The 22,290-nt window shown below is 34.1% G+C and overlaps 2 protein-coding genes across 4 annotated transcripts in view; one reads left to right on the forward strand and one right to left on the reverse strand.

The window, feature by feature from the left end:
* LOC138307575 (sodium/hydrogen exchanger 4-like) overlaps nt 1–15,271 on the reverse strand; it is a 43,922-nt gene extending 28,651 nt beyond the window's left edge. Inside the window, exon 1 of one of the 3 annotated variants that reach the window (XM_069248376.1) lies at nt 15,227–15,271. The gene's annotated coding sequence lies outside the window, so the exon portion shown is untranslated. The other 2 variants (XM_069248374.1, XM_069248375.1) reach the window with 2 other exon arrangements.
* On the forward strand, nt 11,800–21,837 carry LOC138307576 (uncharacterized). Its single transcript, XM_069248377.1, has 4 exons — nt 11,800–12,152; nt 13,229–13,348; nt 18,299–18,404; nt 19,673–21,837. The coding sequence occupies exons 2-4, from the start codon at nt 13,255–13,257 to the stop codon at nt 19,974–19,976; spliced, it is 504 nt and encodes a 167-aa protein (XP_069104478.1). The 5' UTR covers nt 11,800–12,152; nt 13,229–13,254; the 3' UTR covers nt 19,977–21,837.
* Nucleotides 21,838–22,290: the final 453 nt, after the last annotated feature.

Genomic DNA, 22,290 nt, shown 5'->3' on the forward strand with positions numbered 1-22,290 from the left:
GCCTTAATAACAGTCATCAGATGATACTAGTACATAATTCATAGAATATACAGTACTAGAACAAGGGCCCATGGGCCTTAACAGTCATCAGATGATACTAGTACATAATCATAGAAGTATACAGTACTAGAACAAGAGGCCCATGGGCCTTAACAGTCATCAGATGATACTAGTACATAATACATAGAAGTATACAGTACTAGAACAAGAGGCCCATGGGCCTTAACAGTCATCAGATGATACTAGTACATAATTCATAGAAGTATACAGTACTTGAACAAGAGGCCCATGGGCCTTAACAGTCATCAGATGATACTAGTACATAATACATAGAAGTATACAGTACTAGAACAAGAGGCCCATGGGCCTTAACAGTCATCAGATGATACTAGTACATAATACATAGAAGTATACAGTACTAGAACAAGAGGCCCATGGGCCTTAATTAACAGTCATCAGATGATACTAGTACATAATACATAGAAGTATACAGTACTAGAACAAGAGGCCCATGGGCCTTAACAGTCATCAGATGATACTAGTACATAATTCATAGAAGTATACAGTACTAGAACAAGAGGCCCATGGGTCTTAACAGTCATCAGATGATACTAGTACATAATTCATAGAAGTATACAGTACTAGAACAAGAGGCCCATGGGCCTTAACAGTCATCAGATGATACTAGTACATAATTCATAGAAGTATACAGTACTAGAACAAGAGGCCCATGGGCCTTAACAGTCATCAGATGATACTAGTACATAATTCATAGAAGTATACAGTACTAGAACAAGAGGCCCATGGGCCTTAACAGTCATCAGATGATACTAGTACATAATTCATAGAAGTATACAGTACTAGAACAAGAGGCCCATGGGCCTTAACAGTCATCAGATGATACTAGTACATAATTCATAGAAGTATACAGTACTAGAACAAGAGGCCCATGGGCCTTAACAGTCATCAGATGATACTAGTACATAATACATAGAAGTATACAGTACTAGAACAAGAGGCCCATGGGCCTTAACAGTCATCAGATGATACTAGTACATAATACATAGAAGTATACAGTACTAGAACAAGAGGCCCATGGGCCTTAACAGTCATCAGATGATACTAGTACATAATACATAGAAGTATACAGTACTAGAACAAGAGGCCCATGGGCCTTAACAGTCATCAGATGATACTAGTACATAATACATAGAAGTATACAGTACTAGAACAAGAGGCCCATGGGCCTTAATTAACAGTCATCAGATGATACTAGTACATAATACATAGAAGTATACAGTACTAGAACAAGAGGCCCATGGGCCTTAACAGTCATCAGATGATACTAGTACATAATACATAGAAGTATCACACAGCACTAGAACAAGAGGCCCATGGGCCTTAACAGTCATCAGATGATACTAGTACATAATTCATAGAAGTATACAGTACTAGAACAAGAGGCCCATGGGCCTTAACAGTCATCAGATGATACTAGTACATAATACATAGAAGTATACAGTACTAGAACAAGAGGCCCATGGGCCTTAACAGTCATCAGATGATACTAGTACATAATTCATAGAAGTATACAGTACTTGAACAAGAGGCCCATGGGCCTTAATTAACAGTCATCAGATGATACTAGTACATAATACATAGAACTATACAGTAATTGAACAAGAGGCCCATGGGCCTTAACAGTCATCAGATGATACTAGTACATAATTCATAGAAGTATACAGTACTAGAACAAGAGGCCCATGGGCCTTAATTAACAGTCATCAGATGATACTAGTACATAATACATAGAAGTATACAGTACTAGAACAAGAGGCCCATGGGCCTTAATTAACAGTCATCAGATGATACTAGTACATAATACATAGAAGTATACAGTACTAGAACAAGAGGCCCATGGGCCTTAACAGTCATCAGATGATACTAGTACATAATACATAGAAGTATACAGTACTAGAACAAGAGGCCCATGGGTCTAACAGTCATCAGATGATACTAGTACATAATACATAGAAGTATACAGTACTAGAACAAGAGGTCCATGGGCCTTAACAGTCATCAGATGATAGAAGTACATAATACATAGAAGTATACAGCACTAGAACAAGAGGCCCATGGGCCTTAACAGTCATCAGATGATACTAGTACATAATACATAGAAATATACAGTACTAAAACAAGAGGCCCATGGGCCTTAACAGTGATCAGATGTTACTAGTACATAATATATAGAAGTATACAGTACTAGAACAAGAGGCCCATGGGTCTAACAGGCATCAGATGATACTAGTACATAATTCATAGAAGTATACAGTACTAGAACAAGAGGCCCATGGGCCTAACAGTCATCAGATGATACTAGTACATAATACATAGAAGTATACAGTACTAGAACAAGAGGCCCATGGGCCTTAACAGTCATCAGATGATACTAGTACATAATTCATAGAAGTATACAGTACTAGAACAAGAGGCCCATGGGCCTTAACAGTCATCAGATGATACTTGTACATAATACATAGAAGTATACAGTACTAGAACAAAGAGGCCCATGGGCCTTAACAGTCATCAGATGATACTAGTACATAATACATAGAAGTATACAGTACTAGAACAAGAGGCCCATGGGCCTTAACAGTCATCGGATGATACTAGTACATAATACATAGAAGTATACAGTACTAGAACAAGAGGCCCATGGGCCTTAACAGTCATCAGATGATACTAGTACATAATTCATAGAAGTATACAGTACTTGAACAAGAGGCCCATGGGCCTTAACAGTCATCAGATGATACTAGTACATAATTCATAGAAGTATACAGTACTAGAACAAGAGGCCCATGGGCCTTAACAGTCATCAGATGATACTAGTACATAATACATAGAAATATACAGTACTAGAACAAGAGGCCCATGGGCCTTAACAGTCATCAGATGATACTAGTACATAATACATAGAAGTATACAGTACTAGAACAAGAGGCCCATGGGCCTTAACAGTCATCAGATGATACTAGTACATAATTCATAGAAGTATACAGTACTAGAACAAGAGGCCCATGGGTCTAACAGTCATCAGATGATACTAGTACATAATTCATAGAAGTATACAGTACTAGAACAAGAGGCCCATGGGCCTTACAGTCATCAGATGATACTAGTACATAATACATAGAAGTATACAGTACTAGAACAAGAGGCCCATGGGCCTTAACAGTCATCAGATGATACTAGTACATAATACATAGAAGTATACAGTACTAGAACAAGAGGCCCATGGGCCTTAACAGTCATCAGATGATACTAGTACATAATTCATAGAAGTATACAGTACTAGAACAAGAGGCCCATGGGCCTTAATTAACAGTCATCAGATGATACTAGTACATAATACATAGAAGTATACAGTACTAGAACAAGAGGCCCATGGGCCTTAACAGTCATCAGATGATACTAGTACATAATACATAGAAGTATACAGTACTAGAACAAGAGGCCCATGGGCCTTAATTAACAGTCATCAGATGATACTAGTACATAATACATAGAAGTACACAGTACTAGAACAAGAGGCCCATGGGCCTTAATTAACAGTCATCAGATGATACTAGTACATAATACATAGAAGTATACAGTAATTGACCAAGAGGCCCATGGGCCTTAATAGTCATCAGATGATACTAGTACATAATACATAGAATATACAGTACTAGAACAAGAGGCCCATGGGCCTTAACAGTCATCAGATGATACTAGTACATAATACATAGAAGTATACAGTACTAGAACAAGAGGCCCATGGGCCTTAACAGTCATCAGATGATACTAGTACATAATACATAGAAGTATACAGTACTAGAACAAGAGGCCCATGGGCCTTAACAGTCATCAGATGATACTAGTACATAATACATAGAAGTATACAGTACTAGAACAAGAGGCCCATGGGTCTAACAGTCATCAGATGATACTAGTACATAATTCATAGAAGTATACAGTACTAGAACAAGAGGCCCATGGGCCTTAACAGTCATCAGATAATACTAGTACATAATATATAGAAGTATACAGTACTAGAACAAGAGGCCCATGGGCCTTAACAGTCATCAGATGATACTAGTACATAATTCATAGAAGTATACAGTAATTGAACAAGAGGCCCATGGGCCTTAACAGTCATCGGATGATACTAGTACATAATACATAGAAGTATACAGTACTAGAACAAGAGGCCCATGGGCCTTAACAGTCATCAGATGATACTAGTACATAATACATAGAAGTATACAGTACTAGAACAAGAGGCCCATGGGCCTTAACAGTCATCAGATGATACTAGTACATAATTCATAGAAGTATACAGTACTAGAACAAGAGGCCCATGGGCCTTAACAGTCATCAGATGATACTAGTACATAATACATAGAAGTATACAGTACTTGAACAAGAGGCCCATGGGCCTTAACAGTCATCAGATGATACTAGTACATAATACATAGAAGTATACAGTACTAGAACAAGAGGCCCATGGGTCTAACAGTCATCAGATGATACTAGTACATAATACATAGAAGTATACAGTACTAGAACAAGAGGCCCATGGGCCTTAATTAACAGTCATCAGATGATACTAGTACATAATACATAGAAGTATACAGTACTAGAACAAGAGGCCCATGGGCCTTAACAGTCATCAGATGATACTAGTACATAATACATAGAAGTATACAGTACTAGAACAAGAGGCCCATGGGCCTTAATTAACAGTCATCAGATGATACTAGTACATAATACATAGAAGTATACAGTACTAGAACAAGAGGCCCATGGGCCCTAACAGTCATCAGATGATACTAGTACATAATTCATAGAAGTATACAGTACTAGAACAAGAGGCCCATGGGCCTTAACAGTCATCAGATGATACTAGTACATAATTCATAGAAGTATACAGTACTAGAACAAGAGGCCCATGGGCCTTAATTAACAGTCATCAGATGATACTAGTACATAATTCATAGAAGTATACAGTACTTGAACAAGAGGCCCATGGGCCTTAATTAACAGTCATCAGATGATACTAGTACATAATACATAGAAGTATACAGTACTAGAACAAGAGGCCCATGGGCCTTAACAGTCATCAGATGATACTAGTACATAATTCATAGAAGTATACAGTACTAGAACAAGAGGCCCATGGGCCTTAACAGTCATCAGATGATACTAGTACATAATACATAGAAGTATACAGTACTAGAACAAGAGGCCCATGGGTCTAACAGTCATCAGATGATACTAGTACATAATTCATAGAAGTATACAGTACTAGAACAAGAGGCCCATGGGCCTTAACAGTCATCAGATGATACTAGTACATAATACATAGAAGTATACAGTACTAGAACAAGAGGCCCATGGGCCTTAATTAACAGTCATCAGATGATACTAGTACATAATTCATAGAAGTATACAGTACTAGAACAAGAGGCCCATGGGCCTTAACAGTCATCAGATGATACTAGTACATAATACATAGAAGTATACAGTACTAGAACAAGAGGCCCATGGGCCTAACAGTCATCAGATGATACTAGTACATAATACATAGAAGTATACAGTACTAGAACAAGAGGCCCATGGGCCTTAACAGTCATCAGATGATACTAGTACATAATACATAGAAGTATACAGTAATTGAACAAGAGGCCCATGGGCCTTAACAGTCATCGGATGATACTAGTACATAATACATAGAAGTATACAGTACTAGAACAAGAGGCCCATGGGCCTTAACAGTCATCAGATGATACTAGTACATAATACATAGAAGTATACAGTACTAGAACAAGAGGCCCATGGGCCTTAACAGTCATCAGATGATACTAGTACATAATTCATAGAAGTATACAGTACTAGAACAAGAGGCCCATGGGCCTTAACAGTCATCAGATGATACTAGTACATAATACATAGAAGTATACAGTACTAGAACAAGAGGCCCATGGGCCTTAACAGTCATCAGATGATACTAGTACATAATTCATAGAAGTATACAGTACTAGAACAAGAGGCCCATGGGCCTTAACAGTCATCAGATGATACTAGTACATAATACATAGAAGTATACAGTACTAGAACAAGAGGCCCATGGGCCTTAACAGTGATCAGATGATACTAGTACATAATTCATAGAAGTATACAGTACTAGAACAAGAGGCCCATGGGCCTTAACAGTCATCAGATGATACTAGTACATAATTCATAGAAGTATACAGTACTAGAACAAGATACCATGGGCCTTAACAGTCATCAGATGATACTGGTACATAATACATAGAAGTATACACAGCACTAGAACAAGAGGCCCATGGGCCTTAACAGTCATCAGATGATACTAGTACATAATTCATAGAAATATACAGTACTAGAACAAGAGGCCCATGGGCCTTAATTAACAGTCATCAGATGATACTAGTACATAATTCATAGAAGTATACAGTACTAGAACAAGAGACCCATGGACCTTAACAGTCATCAGATGATACTAGTACATAATACATAGAAGTATACAGCACTAGAACAAGAGGCCCATGGACCTTAACAGTCATCAGATGATACTAGTACATAATTCATAGAAGTATATAAGTACTAGAACAAGATGCCCATGGGCCTTAACAGTCATCAGATGATACTAGTACATAATACATAGAAGTATACAGTACTAGAACAAGAGGCCCATGGGCCTTAACAGTCATCAGATGATACTAGTACATAATACATAGAAATATACAGTACTAGAACAAGAGGCCCATGGACCTTAATTAACAGTCATCAGATGATACTAGTACATAATACATAGAAGTATACAGTACTAGAACAAGAGGCCCATGGGCCTTAACAGTCATCAGATGATACTAGTACATAATACATAGAAGTATACAGTACTAGAACAAGAGGCCCATGGGTCTAACAGTCATCAGATGATACTAGTACATAATTCATAGAAGTATACAGTACTAGAACAAGAGGCCCATGGGCCTAACAGTCATCAGATGATACTAGTACATAATACATAGAAGTATACAGTACTAGAAAAATCCTAAGATGAAATACAAGTGTCCTGTGTATGTCAAAAAGGCCAAAATGCTGAATAAGCATATTAACACTTCATCCATGCATCTGACAAGTCGGATATTAGAGTATGGCAGTACTAGAGTAGAGTATAGAGTACATAATTTACAAGAAGTCTTTTAATTTAGATTTTAAGCTATTTGACTCTTGTAACCTTGAATGAATCTCGAGGTCATTCATATGAACAAATTTGGTTATTTATCCCTTAGTCCCAGCATGTTATATACATGCCTAATATGTCAGGTCTAAATCTATTAGTAATTGAAAAGAAGACTTTTAAAGACTTCTGTGACCTTAAATAAAGGTCAAGGTCATCCATCTGAATAATCTTGGTAGCCATTCATAACTGCAATTTTAGACTATTTGACCCCTGTGAACTTGAATGAAGGTCATTCAAGGTCTTTCATATTATCAGATCAAATTAATGGTAGCCCTTCAGCCCATCAATGATCATGCTTCAGGCCAAATCTTAAAGATGCTCCACCGCCAAAAATTTATTTTAAAAAGTTAAGCCTATAAGAACACTGTGAATGAAGATCAAGGTTACACATATCACCCAGTATGTTACATGTCTAATATCAGGTCTCTATTAGGCCTTTCAGTTATTGACAGAAAGTCATTTGAATGTACGTGTAATGTTTATATGAACATTGGACGATGGATGGGGCATAGCAATGGATGAAGCACAATAAATCAATGTGATATAATATTATGGTTGTATATGTTTTAATTCGATGAAATCAACATTATGAATAAAAAATACATTTTAACAGATGTTTTTTATACTGTTATTCATGAGGAAATATTGAATTCATATAACGATAATTTTTAGCAAAATATCACAGCAATAATATATATGCAAATAAATGAGGAAATAGATTATCAATGTATGGTGATTATATAAGTTAATTGTCCCACTAGTCCTCCCCCCAAAATTTATGGTAAGTTATCATGTTATATTTCATTTCTTGCACTCACTTAAACTCTATAGCTTTTCTTTTGGTAATTCTAGGTTTATGATCATTGATCATGATGTGTACATCTTTTTAAGGACTTTTAACAGTCTCTGTTTTAATATTTAAAAAGAAAGAGACAATAATTTTGAAGCAAATGAAAAACATTTTTATTGATCCTTAGTTTGTAAAATCTATCCTTTTCATTATATCTGTATGTCTATTTTGTATGTGTAGATCAATCTGTTGTTACATAATTAATTATGTTATTCAACATAGATTAACATATATTTTATTTACTATTTCAGGTTTATAATTAAAGGTGAGTCATCGCTGACAAATGGTATTTTTTTGCTATCAAAAACAGCAGCAGACAATTAAGTATTTCTCTTCAGTTCAAAAAGTAACTTTACAACACTTCAAACAATGAAAAGTTTGAGTTTAATTTTACTTCAAGTTAAAAATATGAAAAATAATTAATTGCATTCGGAAAATATTCTGTGGCACTATATCTTATATAGAATGAAGTACTAATTGTGAATGTACCAAAGGCGAAATATATTATTTTCATATTATTTTTTGTGTTACAATTGTAATTAGATTCTGATATATATGCACACAATTAAATACAAATTATTGAATGAATATCATTTATGCTATATCGGCAGTGGAGCATCTTTAAGATATTGTAAATATTTGACAATGTGATAAAACAAATTTTTTTGATTAATTAATTTCAAGTAGATTATTGATAAATACAACTATTTTTAAAGTATGTATTCCAATTGCTTATAAATAAATATAGCCATCAGACCCAAAGTTGTTGACAAAACTAAATCTCAGCAGAATTCTTCACTACATGTATATTGGTATATCCTTTTAATATTTAACAGATATTCTGACAAATAATACTATAAGTCTGTATCCAGTCTGCCTCTTAATAATTCATATTACTTTTTTAGCATTGAATGTCTCTTATTATTGAAATTATGTGATCAACATTTGTCTATACATTGTACATGTGTATATTGTTTATGATACTGTTTATATATAACACCTATTTATTTTAATCTAGTGAATTATAATTTTATGTATTACATTTTGAGACACTGATAAAATATATATAATAAATGATACAAAAGTTGCTGATGAAATTGATATTTATTGCAAACACATTTGCAAAAGTACAACAAAAGTATTGTTGATCAAGCTTTGTTTTTCTATATCAAACACTCTCATTATTTAGGTCATCGCATTTTATTTTCCTACATATTTAACTCCATATGGACTCATGCATTTTTTCTTGACTTGTATATAAGCATTTAGATACATATTGTATCAATAATTTATGTTTGTTAAATGTCATCCATTTTTTTTCTTTCGATACATATATAAAATACCCAAAGTTACATTAAATATACATGTAAGTATACACATATTTTATACATCCTGGTGTGTTTCTTTGTAAACATATAAATAGCATTTAATTATAAGACCACTTTAATATATACATGTGTATCGTCAGGCATCAATGTACTATATTTGTTCAATATATAACACTATGTTAGCGTTTGATTGTTTTCAAAAAATTTCTCCATTATAAAATCAACTTAAGCTAGCTAATGTTGTGTTTGTCTTAATAAACACAAGAGGCAAATCACAAATACTTTTCTCCCTATAGTGATGAAGCCATATAACCTACTTTCACTATTACGACAGTCTCCTATAATGATGAACTGATAGCGAGTTCAGCATCATGTTTCTGTTACAACGTCCAGATCCATAACGTCAACAAATTGGTACTCTGACAAATCGTTACAATCGAGAGTATCAAAGATGATGCCATACCTGTGTTTGGTATCCGTGTCTGTCCCGGAATAGTAACACCTCACCTGTCGGTACGACACCGATATCGTAGTCAGTCATGCTGCACGGTCGTCCATATCCGGTTTGCTTCCGCATTTATTAATTTAATCAGAGTTACTTCCCTTGCATCGTGATCAGCAGTTTCAACTTAGATTATAGTACTAGTATAATCAGAGTTTTAAATATAATTAAATCTCTGGTATGATGAGTTTGTACCAATGCAGTTCTTTGATTTAAATGTAAAGTTAATACTTTTGATTTTTTTTCAATGTTCCCAATGTTATTCTCAAAATATGGTACCATGGTAACAAGTTTAGGCTTTCCCGATGATTTTATAGATTTGGATTTGTTTCACTTCACGTCATCTGCATCACCAACTATTACATGTGTATATATACAAGAATTCCTTCTCCGCGCATAATTGTCATTATTTTATGTTTTTGTTTTCGATTTTACATCTTTTAAGTCGTGATTTATCTTACAAAAATACGATGAATATATTTTCGCAGTGAATATATGTGTTTAGATTTCTGTGTATGTCATCAACATGCGTTCTCATACAAATGTATATGCAGATTAAACATATACATTATATATATCAACACGGAAAATAGTACATTGTGAAGACAATTTCACCTAGCTTGGTTTTTGTTACTATGTACCGAGTGGTCGAAGATTTGGAAAAGAGACAATTGTACAGTTTGAACTATATTTTCTCCCTGTACATTGAGGACGATTGTTTGAATGTATTGTTGTTTACCTCAATCATATATTTTCAATAAAATTAAAATCTGTAAGTTACATGCATATGCACAGTGTATGTGTATTAAACAATTCAATAACTTAGTAGGTTTTATTGTATTTTTCCGCATATCTGAAAAATGGACAAATGTCTTCTATTCCAGAGATTATACAGTTTCAAGATAATATTATATCATCTCGTTCAATACTTTCATTGATACATGTATCTGTTATGAACCGAAAGACGGAGTTTTGTTACAGAATTTCTACGACATTCTATTAAATTAAATATGCATCTACTGTTATTAAGCAAACACGGAGGTATTAATTTATATATATTTTATTTATTTATTTATTTGTATTTACAAACTTTAATTCCGAAAAGTTTTATTAAATTTTCGATCCGTCTTATACATAAGAAATATGCACATTAAAGATGCTCCGCCGCTGACAATTGGTATGTTTTCACTATCAAAACAGGAGCAGATGATTTAGTATTTTTCTTAAGTTACAAAAAGTACTTATTTACACCATTGCCACCATTGAAAAGTTTGAGCTTCTAATTTTATTTCAAGTTAAAAATATAAAAAAATAATTACATCCCAAAAAAATCCGTGGCACTATATCCTATATGGAATGGAGTACTGATTGCGCATGCACCAAAGACAAAATAAATTATTTTATTATTATTATTTTTTGTGTTAATTAGACATATATATATATATATACATGATTAAACACCACTTATTGTTCTAATGACGAATGTCATCTTTAAACAAAGCCGATCATTTATTTTCATTAACATTAAATATGACATCATCACAACTATTGCGTCATCAAATGAATCATTAAATTGTGCATCTACATGTATATTTGTATGAAAAGCATTTCGCTTTTATTATGTTTATGTCATGGTAAAGTTGTTCGTTTTTCCTTGAAACTTAATGATATACATGCATGATTATCAATTGAACAAAATAAGAAAAACGCATAATTATATGAAGAGATAAGGATAAAGATCGATGATATGTTTGTTACACCTGTAGTAGCAGTATTACAGGTGTGTAGCGTTATCTCTATGTAAATAGTGTACCTTGTACCGGAATCGGCCTGTATGTACTTGCACACCTGTACTTACCTGTGTTGTCTACCTGTATAACCCTGGACATTTTAGGGGCGGAGGGACAATACACCCTAGTATGTAAGTTTCAGAAGCTGATCATGACCAAATGACCGTAACTACCAGCCTACTTACACTTTGATATGCATGGATGGATGTAAGGTATAAGCTTACCACAGACTTTTAAATATGGACACCAAAGTCATGTGAGAGTGATCTAACCTTACCTATCGAAGAGACATTGATGCATTTGAAGAACAAAAGCCAGATTATATATCCGGAATGTCCACAGAAACAACATTACAGCTATTAAGGTAGGTACACCAGATATTGTTACAGTGGCAAGAAACGGAAATGTCGGTCGTCCATGAAAAACACAAGAATTGACATTCTGAACCACATGGTGTGAGCATTGTTAGCTTTATAGAACCAGTTTGAAAGTCCTTGACCTGTTACTATACATGTACTCTATCGTTCAATTCAACAAATCTCATTAATATGCATAATGGTACTGCCAATAGAATAGAATAATAGGCTAAGCCTGTATAAAAATATCTGCTTGAATTCGCAAAGTGTATTTGACAAAATCCATGTACATGTACATTTGTTTATACAATTTTAAATGACATTTTAGGTATTGTATCTTTTATATCAACTTTGTCTGTTTTGATAGATTTACTCAATATCTATGTACATCTACTGTGTATTTCATGATTTATCTATTATTTTGAAAAAGTTGATCTACATTGTATATACTCTATGTATGCTATATACATGTATATCTACCGTATACTAACAGTAATTAAGATCGGTATGCTGACAATGCATCCCAGTATTTGTCCCTATATTGATATTAAACCCTTTACGTAAACATCATTAATACATAAAACAGGTACTTGTTTGTGGATAATACAGAAATCTTTAGTTCAATCGGATACTTGAGAAAATCGATATTGCAATCTGTAAAATGCTAAATGTACATGAACCAAGTGTGTAGACATACAAAGGCCCCATCACCTTCCTTCGTTCAAACATTTCGTCAGATGCTTACACGTAGCAGTAGCTTGTAATTGGCAGGAGATTGAAAAATCAAATTTTTATTGCACGTACCTCGAATACGAAATGGGAACAAGTACCACTATCACAAGCCTCATTTAATATGGACAAGGAAGAACTTGTACACATGTCATTCTATACACACGAAGTTGTCCAGAATACTGAAGTTCACTCAAAATAAACGTCGAAACATCGTTCAAATCTGAAAACTTTTAATGTACTCTTAGACTGCATTGTCCCTTTAAAATGCCTACACCCTTAAACTACACGGCCATCTCAGTAATCCGTAGAATACTGAACATGTATTGCTAACTGACTGATTCATGCTTTACAGTCCTGAGATCTGAACTGGTAGTCTCCATGTCGGTTCCGACCACAAATGACACAACTAAACCTGGCGTTACATCGAGTGTATCCTTCAACTCAACTACGTCACACATGGCGGGAACTACCGGTAAGTAGCAGGTGTCATAGAGATCTGAGAATTAGTCACAGTTCCTATTGTTATGAGCACATCATAGTGCCAATGCATCTTTAGACGTATTAGGGGTCTAGATCAAAAACCAATTTGAGATTGACCTAGACCCATAAAACGACTAAACTGGTCATTGGTCACTCTGATAGGTCCATTATTGTATAAACTATAACTAATTATCTGGTCCATGTATCAGTTATAATCAACTGGTGTAAATACCAATTGGTTACAATTAGTCACATAATCACATCTTTTTCTTCGTCGGCTTTGTAAAAAGTACGAATGCGCATGTACCTTAGTGTATACACAATTTAAGTACTGTGGCAGTATTTAGCTTACCATCCATGGCGGCCATAAATACCAGCTCCATTCTATCTAAAACCAAAAAATTGATGTAGGTAGTAGGATTGATCTTCATTTTGACTGTGTATACAGGAGTATGAACTCATTTGACAACAAATTAAACATATTCATTTATGCAACGTTAACGCTAACGTGCTTCAAGGGGTAGCCCATGTTCGATACCAACTTCCTTCATACTACCTAATACGCAATCAAAATTAAAATGAATTCTTACACGCACTCAAACTAATAAATCGTTAAACCTCAATGAACTTTCTTGAAGTATGGAACAGACCATACAAAGCTGATAGTAAAATGAGGAAGACTGACTTTTTACAATCAAGATCGTTTACATCGCCTAGGTTTTGTGATTTTGTAATTAGCTACGGTCGTTTTGGTGTCATTATACAATTAAAGAAGTATTATTGTTCAACATTAAATGAGGCCTAAAAGGCGATAAGCTAAGCATCCTTTCCCTGAAACCTAGCGTGAAAATCAATAAATATGTAAATATTTTTTACCTTGACGGAATCACAGTCAGTCACCTCCTCAACATTCCATTTACCTAGTAAGGACGATCCTCTGGGTTGTTCAAAAAGGGAATACCCTTACAAATATGATGATTTATATTTATTCTATATATATACATATAGCTTATGTAATACATATGTGCAACGCTAGACGTATAGTTTATAAATAAAAGATGGGCAAAACGTCTTATGAGTCAACTCGCCCGCAGTGGGGATCTCGGTTTATATAAGGACGTCCTTACCATATGGGTCCGAAAACCAAAATGGAACTGTGCAAAGTCAAGTAAACAAATAAAAAATATTTGTATATATAAATTATGCGAAACGTTGTACGATATGATTTCAAGGAAGTAACCATAAAATATGTAAACAAGTGGAAAAAATACTGATAAGGACAACTCGCCCCATGTAAAGTCGTCCCAGATGGTCTGGCTCCAAAAGGGCAGCATAGCACCAGCATCCCAATGTCAAACAGACGATAGCAAAAATTAATCAGTAGCTTTAAAGTGATGAGAAAAATATTGATACCTTGATATAGGAGATCATATTAGAGTAATAACCTTTATCGTTCGTTCATGCCTCGAGGGTATCGGTAGCTATGCCCAACCATTTATTTTTAAAGATGTGTGTTGTTTTAATGTATATTTTCTTCATAATTACCATTTGCTGATAACAGAACACTTTTTTAAATATCTCTAGCTCTCAAAATAAGCTTTTTACAGCTGTTTGAAATTTTGAAATTTCACCTTGTGTAAAGTGTGTTTTCAAGGATATAACAAAAAAAAAGCATCCTTGCATCTTTTGGGAGTTTAAACATAGTAAAATATTTTTTCCTTTCTCATAACAATATCAAGAATACAATTTCCTAATTTAAAACGAAAGATTTGTCAAATTAAAAATTAACAGTTATTAGAATTTTGAGTTACAAAGTATGAAAAAGTGTTTTGTCCATTAGCGAAAAAAATAAAAATCATTAAAAACTCACCTTTATTTGTGATTTGAGATGCAATGTGAACCTCTTGGTAGTTATATGCCTCTTCCTGTTGTGTGTTCCTGTAAAAGGAGTGTTTTTATTTAGTTTTTACCAGTCACAAGGAAATAAATCAAACAGGAATTATAGCAAATTATTGAATATCATTATGAAATTTTACATCTTATATATTCATATCAAAATTGAATGAATTATTGTCTGTCATGATAATCAAATTTGTATTTGATTTTAATATGGAATAAGACTATCAACTACTTCTTACTATATTGTATGTAAGATTGCTGATCTTGTTTTTCAGTTTCTTAAATTGGGAATTTTTTTTGTAAACATTATCACATGGGAAATATGCATGCAATATACGATTATACATTTGTAAAAAACAGCTTGCAGATGACATACATGTAGCTACAGTTCTTTAAATGCAAATAAATGGATTTATATTAGGTATATTCATTTCAAAACTCCATACATGCATTTCAGGAAAATTGAGGACATCAAAACACAAATGTTAATATACCGTGCAAATCAAATTGGTAAAATCTACCAATTTTAATCATTGGTGGGATTGTTTAATCATGAAACTCATTTGTCAATTTTAATCATTGGTGGGATTGTTGAATCATGAAACTCATTTGTCAATTTTAATCATTGGTGGGATTGTTGAATCATGAAACTCATTTGTCAATTTTAATCATTGGTGGGATTGTTGAATCATGAAACTCATTTGTCAATTTTAATCATTGGTGGGATTGTTGAATCATGAAACTCATTTGTCAATTTTAATCATTGGTGGGATTGTTGAATCATGAAACTCATTTGTCAATTTTAATCATTGGTGGGATTGTTGAATCATGAAACTCATTTGTCATTTTAATCATTGGTGGATTGTTGAATCATGAAACTCATTTGTCAATTTTAATCATTGGTGGGATTGTTGAATCATGAAACTCATTTGTCAATTTTAATCATTGGTGGGATTGTTGAATCATGAAACTCATTTGTCAATTTTAATCATTGGTGGGATTGTTGAATCATGAAACTCATTTGTCAATTTTAATCATTGGTGGATTGTTGAATCATAAAACTCATTTGTCAATTTTAATCATTGGTGGGATTGTTGAATCATGAAACTCATTTGTCAATTTTAATCATTGGTGGGATTGTTGAACATGAAACTCATTTGTCAATTTTAATCATTGGTGGAATTGTTGAATCATAAAAACTCATTTGTCAATTTTAATCATTGGTGGGATTGTTGAATTATGAAACTCATTTGTCAATTTTAATCATTGGTGAGATTGTTGAATCATGAAACTCATTTGTCAATTTTAATCATTGGTGGGATTGTTGAATCATGAAACTCATTTGTCAATTTTAATCATTGGTGGGATTGTTGAATCATGAAACTCATTTGTCAATTTTAATCATTGGTGGGATTGTTGAATCATGAAACTCATTTGTCAATTTTAATCATTGGTGGGATTGTTGAATCATGAAACTCATTTGTCAATTTTAATCATTGGTGGGATTGTTGAATCATGAAACTCATTTGTCAATTTTAATCATTGGTGGGATTGTTGAATCATGAAACTCATTTGTCAATTTTAATCATTGGTGGGATTGTTGTATCATGAAACTCATTTGTCAATTTTAATAATTGGTGGGATTCAACAACATGTAACTGTAACTCTTCAACAACATGCCAATCTAACCTCTCCTGTTTTCTGGCATTGGTCTCTATCCTGAAGGTCCTATATTCCACATGTAATAACACTAGTACTCCAGGAATTTGTAAAACACAAAATTATAGCATGAAGGTCTCCATCCTGAATTTCTTTACTTTTACAATTGCACTTGTAGTTATCCAGAACATAAGTTTGTAACCACATATACATGATGGTCAGTATATATATTGATATATCCACAGGTACTTCAGTATCAAGGATCCATTGATGGTAATTGAAAGTGGTGGAGCAATCTCCACACATCTATCAACACAATGATTAGATATGAATTTACGTAGTTAACTTCTATTATTCCATATTAAACATTCATTTCCAGGAATGATAGTTGATAGTGGCGGAGCAATCCCCACACATCTATCAACACCATGATTAGTATAAATTGATATTTCACTTAAAAAAATTATGATGGCAGGATCACAAGATCACCAGCTGCATAATCCTCCTGAAGTTTGTATACATATAATGCTGGATCATTTTCATACTTCACATTGTACCATTCAATGAAACTTGGTACCACTGACAGAACACGTCCCGCATACCACCTGTCATCAAACCCATGCTTTATACATTTGTCCACAAGAAGAGGCTTATGTCTGTGGTCTTTTTCTGATGATGCACCCAGTTTTGCATCGTTGATCAACGTTTTCAAATTTTCTTTCAACTCTTCCAAACTTCATGTTTCTAAACGCAAATAAAAAGATGTTTTTGTCGTTGACCACTTGTTGTAGAACCTTTCTTCAAAATGTAAGCTTTGATTTCACCGCTTTTAGCTTCTCCTGATTTGATGAAATTTCTTCTGATTTGATGAAATTTCTGCTAGGTGTTCTTCAATATCTGTGTCTGACTGCCACAATCCGAAATAAAGTATATCACTTGTCATTTTTTCTTTTTGTCTGAATTGTCGCAATTTCTCTCTTTCAATTCCTTTTCCTTCTGCCGCAATTTTTTCAAACGCATGTGCTCTATTTCTTTTCATCTCTCCTGAAACTTTTGCCTGATCTTTCTACCCTCCTTCCTAGCATCATTCAATAACTCATTCCGTTCCTCTTCCTCAAGAGAAGCCAACCATGCACCAGTTTTGTTATGGGAAAACATAAGGAATGCTTCGTTACACAATATTGGTGAATATAGCTAGATAAAGAATGAAATATTCAGAATGTGGTTTTACAAGGAATTATTTCATGTTGATTTGACGATTGTCGTTAATTTTTAATAAACAACATTACCATTTGAAAAAAACAGGGTCTTGAATTAGCTAAATTCCAACCTACCTATCTGTACATGTGACTGCATGTAACTCTCGTTTTTGTTCTATTTGTAGATGACGAGTCGCGCGGTGTCCTGATGCCGGTTGTTATAGCAATACTCGGACTTGTAGTGGTTGTTATAGTAACGATGGGCTGTACTTACTTGTACCGCTCAAAACGGTAGGTTTGAAAAACGTCATCATAAATTTCCTTAAAACGTCGACTTCTGGGTATTCTATTATTAATTATGATAACAGCATATTATTGATCCAGGGATAGTTTAGTAAATACCATTACCACCAAAATAAACGCCTATGTTTATGAAATGACCATGCTTATAGAAATGACTACGACCATGAATGATTGCAAACTGCCCCTTTTTGTAATTGTCCATACTTTTAAGATTACCATCCTTACATGCCCATGTTCAAAATGTTCAAACTTGGAAAATGATCATACTTATAAATGTACATGTTTGTAAAATAACCATATTTGAAAAATATCCATGCTTTGTAAGATATCATGCTTGCAAAATGTTCAAAGTTAGCAAATGACCATGCTTTCAAAATGACCACACTTGTGAAATAGACATGTGTGTAAAAATAGCCATGCTTACAAAATATCCACAGTTGTAAAATGTCCATACTTGTCGAATGTTCGTGTTTGTTAAATATCCTAGTAAACTGGCCATGCTTATAAAATGTCCTGTTTTTGAAAAAAATATGACCATGTTTGCAAAATATTTTTTTTTTATTATTTGCAAAATGTCCATGCTTGCTAAATGTCTATGCTTGTAAAATGACTCTGCATGTTTGTAAAAAAACATGCATGTGAAATGACGATGCCTGTGAAGTATCCATGCATAAAATAGCCGTACTTGTAAAATGTCTATGCATGTGGAAATAATCATGTATGCAAACATACCATGCTTGTAAAATGACCAAGTTTATTTAATCATGTGTAAGGTGATCATACTTTTAAAATGTCTAATAATGTAACATTTCCACGTTTGTAAAATGCCATGGTTTGTAAAAAGACATTGCTTGTAAATTGTCAATTGCTTGTAAAATGTCCATTCTTATTAAATATCCATTTTTGTAAAATGCCTATTTCTCTAAAATGACCATGCTTGTAAAATATCCATGTCTGTTAATTGGTCATGCCTGTAAAATTGCCTATCAAAAATATGTATATACATTGTTCCTTGGTTATTAAAATAATCAAACCTTTCGGAATGACAATGACATTTCAGATAGGTTGTCCCCAATACAATCACTACATAGCACACTTTAATAGATGTTATCATTGTTCCTAGAAATAACTACATACCCGTACTATGGGTCTTAGTTATGAATCCTTATGATACACTGTGTTAACTTTGAACTGATACAGAGCTTATACTAAACCTACAATGTACTATGAACATAAACTCTTTTGAAAACTTTCAGAATGGCACGAATTTGCGACTTTTGGAATCGACAGCGCAGGCGCAGATTATCATCCGGAAGTAGCCAACGCGCCCTGGATGACGACGGAACATCTATCGATATTCCCGGAAACAGACGGGAGGCAAACTTGTTCTCTATCGACGACGAAGAACCTAACCAGCCGAATGAAGACGGTTACTTCTATGACGAAGTCTTCGAGAGGTCAGCATTTGTCGATGCAAAAACAAACGCAGCTTTAAAGGAACTATACTTGAACACCGAGGACGATCTTCCGGACTTGAGTTTAAGAGAACCACGATATTGATACAAGGATCTCAGTGTTTTTACGCGGACTACTTTTGTAATACTCGAGTGACCTCATCCTGTCATTGAAGGGTCATGTGGCCTTTTTGGCAAACATTCCATCATTGACATATTTGTACACATCTCCATTAACATTCACTATACAGGACAAATCAATTATTATTACAATTTACACATGGTTCCATATGATCTGGCCGACAATATTATTTACATCAAGATATTGATGGTATCAACCCAAAAATAATATAAATAATTAAACAGAAGATACAGCTAATTGTATTTTAAGCTGAAATGAAATGGTTGATTTCCTTCTCCAAACGCTGAATACTCTAACCATAAATACCCACGTATAGAGAAGCAATCTAACTTCCGTTATAACATTTCTGTCTTTTTGTTTTAGACAACCGTGGTAACGTTAAGGTGATATAACATGGTGCTGTATATATCGGGTTATGATCGCGGAGAGGTGATTATTTGCTATATTCGCGGTTTTCCTTGAATCCACGAATTCAAAACACCAGCGAACTCAAGTACTGTTATTCTAATATTACATATATACAAATGTAAATACTGTAAAGAAATCAGTGTACAAGGAAATCTAAACCAAGCTATTGTTCTCCGTTAATGAAACTGTGAAGTATTTACAGCACTCAGAGGTACTAGTGCCAATATTGACATTGAGCATCGGTCTTCGACTTTCATTCCATATAGAACTCTTTGCACACTCACACCTTTAAATTGTGAACGTATGGTGTTTGGTCATTTGTTTGATGAATGTGACAGAGTACATATCTCGTACTAGTTATCGATACGTCACACATACATTTGGTTGTGAAACAATACTACGGCATTGGTTGTGGTGCCGGTGTTGATCGTTTGCTGCCAGTGATACCCTTGCCATTTCGCACGGCCCCAAACTATCTCGTCCTTCTCCAACCTTATGCTGAAGGGAACACTCCGATTCTATCATGCATTGTATTAACAACCAATCGACATGTCGACATACTTGCATTATATTTCCACATATGTACCTTCCGTCTTCAAATCGACCTTGAGACTGCTATCTTTCTCATTACCAGGTCCTTATAACTCAGAAGTCTTATCGCTGGACTCGGAGGATAGACCTTTATCTGTCGATCTCTAGCCATGTCATGTGTGCAAAATCAGGTGCCTACTGTAGGCACCCTTCTTCGGTGACCAAGATGATCATATAATCATATACAAAATTGGATACGTTATATGTGAAAAAAGTTTACTTGAAGTGTGAATAGAGATATCGGCGTTAGTTTAGCCATGTGTGCTTCACATTAAATATCAACAAATTAAAACGTACTTTGTAGCTGTAATGATATGTTCATAAAGGCTGGACGGTATTCGAGGTTATTCGAGGCCCCTTAGCGAGCCCTTTATGAAAGTCTTTTATAGTATATATAAAGAAGGATGAACGTTAGTTTGGGACGGTAAATCATATCGTATTTATCATCCATTTAGTCGATACTTTTATATGACCCGATATGTTTTAAATGTTTTGTATGAATATTTAGTAATAGGAAGTGTTAAAGTAACATCATCACTGTAAATAATGAGTGTCCCTTAGATGTACATTCTATTGTATATGTTTCTGTCAGATATCTCTTTGTTATTTGACATATTGGTGTAGACTTAAGTTTGCATTAGTAAAATGAACAATCTTATAAATTCAATCATGATAAATTTTGTTCAACACAAATGGTGCTAAAATTTGTTCTTAACACGAACAATATTTAATTTGTATAATTTATTAATAGTTTAACCATAACGTATATTGATTGTTACATAAAATAAATTGTATAATGAGTCTAATAAATTTTGTTTGGTGATGAGTAGTATCTACCTTGTATGTGCCATAATGGAATAAAACCTATGCCTGTATCTATCAATCATTATAGAGTTAATCCTGTTATACCACAACTAAGGGATGCAACCTTAGACAGACAGTTATCTTTCTTTGTTATAACTATACATCCAAACCAGTCAGCACAGGTACACTGTACAGCTATGTCAGAGTAAATAGTCAAGTACACTTTGTCAAGTTATAAATATATATACGAGTTCAATCAGTTAGTTGTAAAACGACGGCTCAAACGAGCCATAATATATATATACATGTACATGTATTAGACAATCTTTCATTTCCTATTGCTATGTTACTATGGCAACAAAGATCAGTTTTACCATAAGATTAAGCCAACCTTGGGAGAGAATTCGAGCAAAAAGTTTTCTAATTCGATTTCTAATGGGACCATTTTAGTGACGCATAGAGAATTCCTATCCAG

The sequence above is a fragment of the Argopecten irradians genome, chromosome 14 (genome assembly GCF_041381155.1).
Source record: "Argopecten irradians isolate NY chromosome 14, Ai_NY, whole genome shotgun sequence".
NCBI classification, from domain to species: Eukaryota; Metazoa; Mollusca; class Bivalvia; order Pectinida; family Pectinidae; genus Argopecten; species Argopecten irradians.